This window comes from Montipora capricornis, chromosome 9 (assembly GCF_036669925.1).
Source record: "Montipora capricornis isolate CH-2021 chromosome 9, ASM3666992v2, whole genome shotgun sequence".
Lineage (NCBI taxonomy): Eukaryota > Metazoa > Cnidaria > Anthozoa > Scleractinia > Acroporidae > Montipora > Montipora capricornis.
This window is the reverse complement of record NC_090891.1, coordinates 32,758,659-32,771,049: the sequence shown is the minus strand read 5'-3', so window position 1 is coordinate 32,771,049 and position 12,391 is coordinate 32,758,659. Positions and strand designations below refer to the sequence as shown.

General features: G+C 40.0%; 3 protein-coding genes and 1 long non-coding RNA gene across 4 annotated transcripts in view; 1 reads left to right on the top strand and 3 right to left on the bottom strand.

Annotated features, from left to right (window-relative positions):
* Positions 1 to 665: 665 nt before the first annotated feature.
* LOC138016781 (prolactin-releasing peptide receptor-like) lies at positions 666 to 2,600 on the bottom strand. Its single transcript, XM_068863968.1, has one exon. It carries the CDS (start codon positions 2,185 to 2,187, stop codon positions 1,171 to 1,173), a length of 1,017 nt encoding a protein of 338 aa, XP_068720069.1. The 5' UTR covers positions 2,188 to 2,600; the 3' UTR covers positions 666 to 1,170.
* Positions 2,601 to 2,653: 53 nt separating this feature from the next.
* LOC138016783 (uncharacterized) lies at positions 2,654 to 4,856 on the top strand. Its single transcript, XR_011125874.1, has 2 exons — positions 2,654 to 2,793; positions 3,707 to 4,856. It is a non-coding gene; the product is annotated as an uncharacterized lncRNA (long non-coding RNA).
* LOC138016780 (alpha-mannosidase 2C1-like) overlaps positions 4,507 to 12,391 on the bottom strand; it is a 37,880-nt gene continuing 29,995 nt past the window's right edge. Inside the window, exons 34-35 of the mRNA XM_068863967.1 lie at positions 6,982 to 7,095; positions 4,507 to 5,927 (exon numbers count right to left, since the gene is read on the bottom strand). Coding sequence (XP_068720068.1) covers position 5,927; positions 6,982 to 7,095 — 115 coding nt within the window. The 3' untranslated portion in view covers positions 4,507 to 5,926. The remainder of the gene's footprint in view (positions 5,928 to 6,981; positions 7,096 to 12,391) is intronic.
* On the bottom strand, positions 8,696 to 10,919 carry LOC138016416 (QRFP-like peptide receptor). Its single transcript, XM_068863560.1, has one exon. It carries the CDS (start codon positions 10,736 to 10,738, stop codon positions 9,635 to 9,637), a length of 1,104 nt encoding a protein of 367 aa, XP_068719661.1. The 5' UTR covers positions 10,739 to 10,919; the 3' UTR covers positions 8,696 to 9,634.

The following is a 12,391-nucleotide window of genomic DNA, read 5'->3' as shown; positions in this document are numbered from 1 at the left end:
GGTCTTCGACACATTATTTTACACAACTTCTCGTATAAGCATATGTCTTGAATATGAAATAAAGTTCTGTGCCAGTAGACTTCAGCAGTCACTTGGAATCGCTAGGCTCCGAAAGGTCAGCGGTTTGTTGTCGGTGGAATGACGTATGCATATTTTGTTCAAACCATCAGTCGATGCTTTCAATTCCGCATTATTTGCACCAGTTTACCAACAATCACTAGGATTGGTAATTGGAAATTGGAACAAATTTGGAATGGGAGTTGAGACTTCGTACCTCCCTTCATGACCCACTTTATACATGGGCGAGTAATGTGACATTTGTTTCATTTCAAGGGATAGAAAGAAGTGGTATGGTAAAACACAGAATATCGGCTTCTAACTGAAACTTGAAGTTCTAAATTTCAAATGACAGGAAGAAAGGTCATTGAATAAAACGATGCTTGTAGAGAACAGACCGGTTTTACTTGGCGTTCCTTCATACGTGAATATATGTCAAGAATCCTAACTTCATATTGTTTGCGTTTGGAAAGGTTGAAGTCAGCGGGGTCAAAATGATGCCCTGTCCCGCCTCAATTGAAGTGTTGAAGTAAGGAAATTTTGTTATGTAATTTTGTAAACCACCACTTAGAGAAGGAAAACATTCGTAAAACATTTTAACAGCGTCAAAGATTCACATCGTTTTTAATTAACAGAAATGCTTATAATTCGTTGAGCTCCAATGAAACATTCATTTTTCCCCACGCCGTAAATTTATTACATTTTTCCCATAATTCTAGGAAGGTCAGCCAGATAAGGATTACGCGTTACAAACCGTTACATAAGCAGTGTTCCGCCAAGTCATAAACTATATATCATCAGCTTTCTGTACAAAAGCAAGGAAATAGGAAATTATGTATGTTATAGAAATAAACCTGTTCACTTTGAGAGAAAAAAAGTCATTTCATTTACTCGTGAAGAAAAACTGAATAACATGCAAGTCAGGAAACTCCGTGAAGATTACATAACCATCCCCACAGCCTTCGTCGAAAAAGGTGCTATAACACATTTGGGAAAGAGCAGCTAAATTAGAGAAAAAAGTTTCATTTATAGGAGTATTAGGAGATATGCCGTTTCTCCTCAAGCAACGTTTTGTCAGAAGGTAAATAGTGGTAGATACCACTCAGGTAAGGATCACTGACACATAATATGAAGACAGTTGGAGCGTCTGAACTCGCTACTTGTCGCAAATAAAATAATTGGATTCATGACATGCTTCAAGTAAAATATAATGAGAGTGATTAGCCAAACGAACCAGAAAACGGTCAAGTTCAAATTGCGCCCAAATTCATGCACCAACAACATAACACCGCGAGGTATGAAGCACATTTGAAACGAAAACACCAATATGGCTAAAGTCTTGATTAGACGCCGGCGTTTCTGAAGCTGTATTGCGCGCGACAACATTCGGTTTGACGGCAAAGCGCACAATGGAACCAACCTCGTTTGCAATGTTTTCAAGATCTTGAAATATGCCATAGACTGAATAAACACAGGAATCAGGATAAAGACTACCACTAGATATACTTGATATACCGTGCGATAGAGATCGAAGGGCCATTCCTGCATACACAGATGAAAGCCGTTGTAATATTGCACTTTCAAAACAGGAGCAACTGGTAGTGATGCTGCAATGTAACAAGCTGGCCATATTGCGAGTATTACAAACTTAGTATCTCGTTGCGAAAGTCGTCTTTTCAAAGGCCGAACGATGGCACGGAACCTCTCCAATGCGATGGTCGTGTGAGTTACAACTGATACCGTGACAAATAAATCTTGCATGGGAACGAGAAGACGACACAAGAATTCGCCGAACGGCCATCCGACGAACACTTCAATGATACGCAAAGGAGCTGCCAAAGACGCCACTGCTAAATCACTGATTGCTATATTAACAATAAGTAGATTGCAAGGTGTCCGCATCTCGGGGCAACGATAAACGGTGAATACGATGATAGAGTTCAGGAATACTCCAAAAAATGTCACAGCCGAGAAGAGGATGGTTAGCGTTATTGTGAAAGGTTGATCGTAAAGGCCCAGATTACCAAACGAGGCCGGCTGTCCTGACCCTGGCGACGAGTACATGGTGTTATCAAGAACAGTAGCATTTAAATTCTCTGATATGGTGGTAGCATTTGTTGAATCTTCCATCTCATCTGCGGCTGACAATTCGATCTGAAGACAGTGATGATTTAATAGCACTTTTCACTTCAACGAGCTGTCTTTTGTACATATAGACTTTCACAAAAAAACAAACTTGATATGCTATTGTTCGGTAGAATTCTCGGGGGTTCACAGCAGCGAAAGATTCATCGTCAGCCTTAATGTGACGCATTTTTTTCCATGCCATGTGCTACAGAGCGGGGATATAAGGTCAGCAAGTCCCTTGGACAATTCACACACAGTTAGTATTATCCACGTGTACATTTGATAACAATCCATAACACAGCACATGTTCTTTAATGGTGAGCCCTGAAAGGATAGCAAACAGCAGGCATTGCACCGGAAAAAAGTGTAGACAAAACTGAGACGATGTATCGAAGAGATAATAAAAAAAGCAGATGTTTATACTTCTTTGATATTTGAACTTAAGTTGACAAACCACTTTATCTAAAAAAGAAGGATGAACCTAAAGATAAGCAGCAACCAAACAAATTCTTTGGCAAAGAACCCTAAGGGCAGAGAGCTTCAATGTCAAAGACATTACTGAAATATGGCAAGTCAAGTCAGATGTCATCGCTGGTTGGTTGTGTATAGGTGAGTCTAGCTTTTGATGACTTTGTCTTCTGTATCCTTAAAAGTCCCTCACCGGAGAAAATCAAATGAAATAGGACTCGGTCTCACTTTGAAAATGATAACCGCAACGGAAAAGATTTGACACACTTTTAAAACCTGGCAGAGTTACGGTTATTTTTTATCATACAAGAAAAGCAGAAGGCAGCTTAATTTCTAAGTTTGTCGCCGGTTCCGCTGTCGATTTTTCCTAACTTCATATTCCATTGATCAGAATTGCTTCTCCTTCGAATCTATGTCCTTCCCCCTGGGCATCAATGGTCGTGTTGTAGGCGTTCTATTAAAAGGACCCTTTGTTTAGACAAAATATCTATAGATAGACGCAGGCTGGCTGGCCCAAATTCGAGGTCAGTGAAATTGTATCACAGTGGGAAAATTGACGAAAAACTGAGTTGATTACGATTTACGTATTTTTTTTCTCGTCGAACACATACCAATGTATCTCGGTGTATTGGGGACCGGAAAAACTTAATTGTCCAGTTTAAACTTAAATGACTTTGTCTTACTAAAAATAAACTCTACTTTCAGCGATTAACAAGCGATGATTTGATTCCCGCGCACTGGTTAATCAGCGCAACACTTTTCTCTTTTGCTGGTGCAGCAATTTTTCCATCAAGAAACAACTTTAGAAACGTTTCTCGTTTCCCCCCCCAAAAAAGGACGGCTAATTCCGTGCCGAGTCTTAGCCTGCTGCGGAGAATATGACCGACACGTAACCTTTTGACAACCACAAAGTCAAAACCGGTGTAAATTTAATTTTCCCATCCCTGAAATGCAATATCATCCGTCGCGTATACTGTCGCGTTGAAGACCCGGAGGGGAATTGACGAAAAAGGAAAAGATTAGAAATGACCTTATGTATCCTTTTTATTTGCAGGGCCTAACTGGTTTGGTGCAATGACGTTTCAACTTTAACAACCTGAATTCATGGACATCTACTGACTGAAACTGAGTCAAATGGTGAAACGCCAGTTGAGGATTTTCAGGTCACCCATTCAAGAAGGAGCCTAGACCACCAGGGCGTGAAGGTCTGAGAGAAAATATACCAATATCAGATCACAAAGCGGACATTCGGACATTATCAGTGCAAAAATGTTTCCAGTCAAAGTTGATTTTTCTAATGTCTCAGATCGATTGCTTCAAATGGGATTTTCAGGGGCACCCAACGTCAACTTTCGGAAAATATCTGTTCGGAACACGATTTGAGATCTAGAATTTTCGAAACATTTGTTGTAAAATGTCTTGTTTGCCTGCCTCTCCTAGGATTTTCGAACATCTGAAAAATGGTATAATTGCCCATTTTTAACGGATTTTTACCCTACAAAGGTCACCTAGAATTTTCGGGAGTCTTTTTTCTGGCTAAAAGTTTCGAAAAGGTAAGTTTTGATCCCTACAATTTTCGGATCACTAGCCTTTCAGCTAGGAAATCCGAACAGATGAAAACTTTTTAGGGGATACAAATACGCCTATATCTACCGTTTAAATACTAAAATACGTTTGACAATGCTATATTTAAGTGGTTTTGAACTGTGTTCTCGTTGGGTGCCCCTGGATTTTGGGATCTTAATGAAGGGGAATGGGGGAACCATGAAAAGCAGAGAATATATTCTCCAGTGTCTTCTCGTAGGCCAATTCACCCACAGAAAAGAAATTTAACCCTTCAAGGGAGAGCCTCTCTTACTCTCTTAGGAAAAATATTTTATTGGAAGACAGCCTTGATCCTTCACCATTTTCATATCTTTTTCACAATCGAATTAAAAACAGTAATTTGCTAAACTTTTGAAGGGGGTTCCTGAGATCAAACAAGATCTTTGCCTTACAGAGTGAGATACATATATTACGTAAGTTGAAGAACTTCTAATTATATTTTCGAGAATCGTCTGGCTGGAACATCGGCTGGCTTGATGTTTTCTAATGATCGATACGTGTTTTCATGTCTCAGTGATGTCTCGTCGCAGTGAACGACAGATAACTTCGATGATTTAGCGGCGTTAGAATAGTCGAGGAATAAAAAATTGCTATCTTCAGTGAACAATTTTATTATTCCGGGATTTGATTATCCTCTTTCGACCATGCATGTGACCGCTACCTTTTTAATAAGGCGATCAACGAGATTTTTGTGCTAGACTGAATTAATATGGCTCAGGCACAAGACCATTCAGAAACATCAGATAAAATTGGAAATGCACAGAAGCATAGTGAAATAAAAGAATCAGACGCAAATAAACACAAAAAGAGTGGGAGGTGGAAAATGATCTCTAGACAAAATGAACAAACACAAATTCTTGGGAATTCAATATAGCACACAAATTGATAGTTTGCATGATTGAGCTTAAAATATCAAACTACTAACACTATGAATTAAAATGTTAAAAGCACGGGAAAATGAATTAAAGTAACCCTCCATGTACTTAAAAGACAAGTACGATAATATACCATCGTACCAAGAGTGAATTAGATAAAAGTGTTGATCTATCACTTTGCGGCCTTGCCCCATGCAGCACAGTCACAAATGGATTTCTTTTTAGATACACTATGTGCGCGAAACGAATAAAGGACGACTGTAAAAACACCCTTTATTTTGTCTTTAGTTGCATATATCTCAAAAACGAACTCGGTGACCCCCACTTTTTATTTCTGAAAAGTAATCAGAGGGGCATGATGAAACTTTGTGCAAAGTTCTAAAAAATTCTGTTTCGTGGATTCAGAGCCACCTTAATTTTGTTATTTCTTTGAGGTAGCTTTGAATCCTCTTCACAGAATTTTTTTAAACTTTACCGAAGGTTTCATCGTGGTCTTCTCATCACTTTTCAGCAATAAAAAAGGGGGGTCACCCAGTTCGTTTTTGAAATATAAGCATCTAAATAAAAAATATAGGATGTTTTGGCTGGGGTTTCCCGTTGCCAAGGTGACTTATTACATCACAATAATGATCACATCTTTTTTGAAAATAATCGGTGTTTCATATGGTACCATAACATTGCTGTTACGTGATACAGTGTTGTAGCGTTATTCGATCTAAACAGAGAGTCTTCTAAGTGTTGAAACGCTTTGGAGCCTCCTTACAAAGAACGGCCACTTCAGAGCTCTTGCTGTTTCTAATTAAAAAAAGAAACGATTTAAAAAGAAAAGTGTTAGAAGTTTTCCCATGACACAAGTACATGTATGCCTGGTAAAAACAGCGGTGTGCGGCTCCTCCTACTTTAGCTAAGTGGGAGAGCATCCAAACCGCCATGGATTCCATTCCTACTGAGAGCACAAAACTCTCCAAAGAATAATAGTAAACCATTTTCACCCCTACAGCCTCCGCTCAAGGGTCGGGGAGGCGAAGTTATGGGAGAAATGAGATTTGACCGGAGCGAATGAGCGAGGCGGGAAGAAAGCATGCATAACGAGCCGCGTGCCCGCTCGGGAAACGTCGCCGAAGAGGAGGGGGAGGGGGAGGGTCGAACCAACAAACTTGCCCTTTTTGGCGAATACACCGCTTTCATAAATGGCCACCACCTTTACAGTCCTTACATTGTTTTGTATTCATGTTAATTAAACCTACTGCCCTCATTTTGCAAACAAAATTAATTAGAAACTTGCTAGGCTTATTAGCATTAATTAACAGTTATTCGCCGAAGGCGAAGTGATTACCGGTGAATATTCCCCGAGACGATAATCACTGAGCCTGAGGCGAATAATTGTTTTAGTATAAATACACAGGTGATTATTTCAAAAAAGAGGGAAAAAAAAAAACATTTCAACGCGAAATCATCTTCACTTACAGTGGCAAAAGGACTACTGGATGCCATTTTGTCCGTCGAGGTGATTATCGGCTGATAATCCGAGATAGCGAGACAATGAAAGCGCGCGATTTTGTATAATTAACTGTGTATTTATACTAAAACAGAATAACATTTTAGTTGGTGGCCATTATGAACCAGGTTTATTAGACTGGAAAGCCCCGAGTAAAGCGCAAGAGACCTTATAAAGGCACGTGACACGAAGAGTAACACTAGGTAAGGTTTCCTCGTGAGACCAAGAGTTAAGACGTGACACAAGCTTGCGTTTCGCAGAGAAATAGGAGTGAAAATATCCTCTACACTTTTATAACAGCGCGAGAACTTTCACTTTAGCATTAAAAGAAAACACAAATGAATTACCTACCATTCGAAGTAAAGCAAAAGTGTCATTATTTCAAAAGGTCGAAAACAAAGATCCACGTGATCAGATGACCACGCAACCTCTCCATTATCATCCGGGATCTCCAAAAGATCGCACCTGTAAATGTAAAATTGGTAATTTTAAACCCTTTCGTCTTGTACCATTACAACGATTTCAACCCGGCTTTAGACTCCTTTCAAAAACCTAACGGTGAAGTCAGCGTCATTTAAAACTTTCGTTATTTCAACTTTTCCGTGATTAGTTCAGTAAGGCCCTCGTTATCAGACGATATGATGTTTCACAATCATTCGATTTGAAATGGGGCGTTGCTTAAGACTCTTGCCTCAGACCTCTTTTGTTTACTGTCTACACATGTGATTTGGTTTCTATGCTGGAGTCTCACTTGCCAACTGCGCACGCGTTCGCGGACGACACACAAATGTATTTACAATTTAGCCAAAACGATACTGGTGAGGTGGACGCTATTTGTGCCATTGACAAGTGCATTCGAGGCATCGGACAGTAGTTGTGTGAGAGAACATTAATGCTAAATGAGAAGCAGTCAGCGTAATAGTCGATTGATGGCTTTTGAAGTAGGTGAAAAACAGTCTTGTTGAGAAACTCGAGACACAGCTTTCCTTAAACTTGCTTCAACTTTATGTCCGATCTCACCCATAGATCTCTTGCTTGTAAAGCGCATTTGAATATGTTAATAGAAAATGCGCTATATAAATTCATTACCATAACTACCAATTTCTTAGCATAAACAAGTAGACATGAAAACATGGTGACAAAAATAGGGGCGCGAATTACAACTGGCCTAACAATGCACCAGGAAAGGTTAGGTTAAATGTTACAAGTTCAGTTTTGGGGGTCTCTCCCGGGTCGGCTGCATCGCGCTGAGTTGGGGTGTAAGACTTCTCTTTTCCAGCACTAATTTGGGCACATGGCATGCTGCGACCTTCACTTGGATATGAACGTAAACATGACTAAGGCATGCATCAATGCCTTTTATTATCTCTATAACATCAGACGTATTAGGAAGTATTTAACTAGTAGCAGCACACAGTCATGTTCACGCGACTAAAATTCTTTGACAGTTTATTGTGTGGTACAGCGATTGCTTGGGCTCGCCTGGGTTACTACGCTCCGAAGTTGTGCTAAATCACGTCTCTACTTCGCAAATTACATTGGCCCGCGCTATTTAACTGGTTTTTTATCTCTATCTAAAAACAAATTTACGGTACAAAAATCCTGGGGTTCTATAAACGCCAACGTAAGCACGATGTCGGAGACTTAAGGCGATAGATCGTTTGGCGGTGCCGCCCTCAGACTTTTGAATCTGCTTCCATCTACTCCCGTTTCGGTCTATTTTCAGCTTAAAAGTAGACTGAAGACTGTAAGTATTAAATACGACATTTCAAGAAGTTTAATTACCAAATGGACATTAAATTTTAGAATCAGTGTATTTTTTGTCTTCTTTATTTGTGCATGATTTTGAATATCTATTGTTAGGCCAGGCGCTGTTGAATATATTTTTCATAAATAAGCGCGGTATATGTATCTTCTTGTGGAAGTATCAGTATATGCTCTGACAAAGGGCTAACGCTCGCTAACGTTGATAAAACCCAATTTTTGTATACTACCTCCCCACCGACACAGCACCACAGTTTCTTCATAAACTACCCCCCCCCCCACCCCAAATGGTAAACGCGTATTCAGACAAGTCGCTGGCCAACACGGGCTCAGCCCTAAAATGTTCAGAGATGTGATGGTGAGGTAATGGTCAATGTTTAGGGAGACAGGTGATGGTGCAAAGGGAAGAGGAATGGGGGGAGGCAGGGGGGGGGGGGGCTGTTTCAGAGAATTTTTTAATTCAGGGACACAACTTTGTAACACAAATTTGTAAGGATGTCAGGGCAGGGTCAGGAAAATTTGAGTATGGTCTCTCCCTAACTGCATTAGACCCCCTCTCCCTCTTCCCAGTTCTACAGAGAGATGAAGTTTCGACTTTGCTGTCAACGATATAGGTCAGGTTAGTGCTTGTCTTGTCTCTCTCAAGTGTTCCGTCCTCGGACAGGTCAAGCAAGGAGTTTCCAGCCTGGTCTTTCATCTTACAGGCATTATTCCTCTGAGATTCCCAGCATTTTCAATCTCATTTTTTCGATAGATCTCGTTCAAAAGATATTTCCTATCCGTCTTTCCTTTTGTGTCTTTTTGTAGTGGCTCAGAGCCGTCGGCTCTTGTGCACTTTCCATCAAAGTGATTCCTTCCATCCTTCTCCAGACCCACCAGGAATGTTTGTTCCTTTTTCCTAACGGTCCAAGTGTCTGCATACGAGCCTTTCCTTCAGTGACTTGTCCGTACTCCCAGTCAGTAGCATCTTGCTTTTGTTGAACGCCTCCTAGTCCAGTGGAATTCTACTCCTCTTAAACCCGCCTATTCTTTTTTTTTTTCTCGATGATTGTTGGTTACGAACACGAAGGAAGCTAAAATCAAGTTTGAAATCATGATAGCCTAGTTTCATTGCGTTTGGCGTAAAAAACAAATTTGAGCCCAGCCTGTGGGCTTGCCGTTAATGCAAAAGTGTTAAGTAAGGTTAATCTCTTTGACCGTACCGATGTGAGAAAGTACGCAGTCGGCAGCAGCAGATTTTTCACACTGTTGCCTCTTGGGTTTCTTGCGGCGATTCCTGAATCGTGACTTGTCCTTGGTTTAACAGCGTCTCCAGTTGTTCTGTGCGAGTGCTGCAGCTCAGACTGGCAGTTAATGCTTTTCGAAAGTCCGAGCTCATTGCGAACAAAATAACCGGATTGACGATATGCTTGCAATAGTACAGAACCAAGAAGATCAAATCGACCAGAGAGAACGTACGGCTTGCAGTTATCTCTGGAGGCTGAAACTCGACCATGAGCATTAAAATGCCCCGGGGAATATAACACACTTGAAAAACAAGGAGACTTGTCATCAGCATGAACACCATGCGCTTGTTTCGTTTCTGTCTTCCTTTGCGCTCGTCGTTGCTTTTTCTTGAGAGGATGCGCGTTGAAAGCCCAAATTCGGCTTTCTGATTTAAGACGCGGACAATTCGAACATAACACCAAGTTTGCATGACCAACGGGACAACGATGAAGACAATTACCAAGTAGAAAATGTAACACAGGCGAAATATTAAAGATGGCCATCGAATAGCACAACGTTTCCAACCTCCATAATCGATTACTTGCAATAAAAGTGATTGTGGAATACCAGAAGCGCAGTAACAACCCAGCCATATAGCGACGATGACAATTTTAGATCTGCGAAGTGAAATCTTCGCCTTGAATGGCATGACTATTGCACGGTATCTTTCCAGAGAGATAATGGTATGAGTTAACACTGAAACGCAAACAAACACGTCTTGAAATGGCCACAAGAAACGGCACATGAAATCCTTAAACGGCCAAGACAAAAAGATTTCAAGGATACGGAGTGGAGCTGCAATGGCGCCGACTCCAATGTCCGCGAAGGCAATGTTCATGATGAAATAGTTGCATGCGGTTTTCATGTGGTTATGCTGCAGGATCGTGCTAGCCACCAGGGTGTTTCCGATTAAACTTGCTACAATAAAACCACCAAACAGAATGCTCGTTACTAAACCGAAGGTCTGATCGTAAGGGACGTTGATAAGCGTGGATTCCGTCTGGTTTGGAGTGTTGCAAAAGGTTGTATTTGAAGCATTTGAAAACTGTTTGCATATCCCGCCAATATTTTCGCCCATGACTTCGAGAAATTATGTTGATAAAGAGACAACTTCAGAACACTTTAACGATATCAATATCGTCTGCAAACACTTCCAAATCCAAGGTGTTTAATTGACCCTAGGAATAATATGCGGCGGAAGTTTTTGCTTGTAGGCGTGACTTTGTAAGTTAATGCAATACTTTATTAACGTGAATCTGAGCAGGAGGCAATTTAAAACGGCTTATTGTACTTTGCGAAACGAATTGGAGCGAACTGGAAAATCTGTACTTCAGTTTGAGAATGGAAAATCTGCATGTACTTTGCAAAATGAGAACACACAGTACAGATTTTCCATTTCGCTCCAATTCGTTTTCGTCCCATTCACTTCGTTTCGCAAAGTACAATAAGCCATTAAAAACACCATCTTTGTCACGGGAACAAAACCATAATTAAATGTATTATTTGAAAACCGTGGGCAGTGCAGGTGCAGGACAGGTCTTAGCTATAGCGAAAGCAAATAGGTTCTTTGTTATTAACCAACCTTGAAAACTCACTGCTTGCTTTTAATTAATTAATGGTTGACTGGCATGTTCTACCCAAATTTTACAGTTCTTATTCCTTTGTATAGCAACATCTGCGATGACAATTCAACCCAACCTTTTTGCAATACATTCCCACCCGAAAACAAGGTTTATTGGAGTTTGGAAAAGAACTAAATATTAAATTAAACTGTCATATCATATTAGGTCCTGCAAGTTGCTTATATTTGGGTTAAGAAAGGGTTAAGATATTAACTCTTCGTGCGCAAACGTTTACGTTTCTTGGAAACCAAAACAAGGGACTGAAAATAAACACGCAAATTGCAGCACACAATAAAAAAAATTGTGGCAAAATAGTATTCTTTTTACATGAAGTGAAATGATACAGCACATTTTAACCTTTATGTTCTTTAAATTCAATGAATAATTTTTTGTTTCATAAAGCTAGGATTTGTCAGTGAGTTTCAAATTTCTTCTACCTTGCACAAAAACGACTGATTTACAAGCAAAGGAAGATTTTTAATTAACGTTCTAGGCGGAAGTCAATTTAATTTATTATTCCACTATTACGCCACTTTACCATATTTTATCAAGAGAACGTGCAAAATATGAGACTTTGACCAGGTTTGACCGGGTTTGACCGGTTTAGAACAGAGCAAATACGGACGGAACGGGAGTTTTTCAATGAAAGAAGTTGTTTTCAACAAGATGCAAAGCCTGAGAATTTAGATTGTCCTCGCTTGTCACTCGTCATTTTGTTTATCCCATCAAATAAAGAATCTTTGGCTTGCTTTTTGTGCTGTTTACATCGTTCGCACGCACCCTGAAGAACAGGGTGGAAAACACCCTTACCAAATAAAATTGAAGCAAAATAACACCTTTTTTTAGTGGAATAATAAATCTCTTCAGTTATTCGATGGTTTAACATATAATACTCGCGGAAATTTTGCTCATTGCTGGTATTTTCCTCGCCCCTGCAGGGCTTGAAATTAACGTTTTTGCTCAGGTGCCAGCTGGCGATTAATGGGAAAAATTTGGTCGCCAGATCATAAATTTTGATCGCCAATTTTGTATTCAAGGAAAGTCATAATTATTAAATAGCACAAAAAAAACCAGTGAGAGAAAGATCTCAAAAGCCATTGTTGTTTTCG

What these genes read in the sequence shown, in the direction of transcription:
- LOC138016781 (XM_068863968.1), bottom strand. Translation starts at nt 2,187, where the DNA reads ATGGAAGATTCAACAAATGCTACCACCATATCAGAGAATTTAAATGCT.
- LOC138016416 (XM_068863560.1), bottom strand. Translation starts at nt 10,738, where the DNA reads ATGGGCGAAAATATTGGCGGGATATGCAAACAGTTTTCAAATGCTTCA.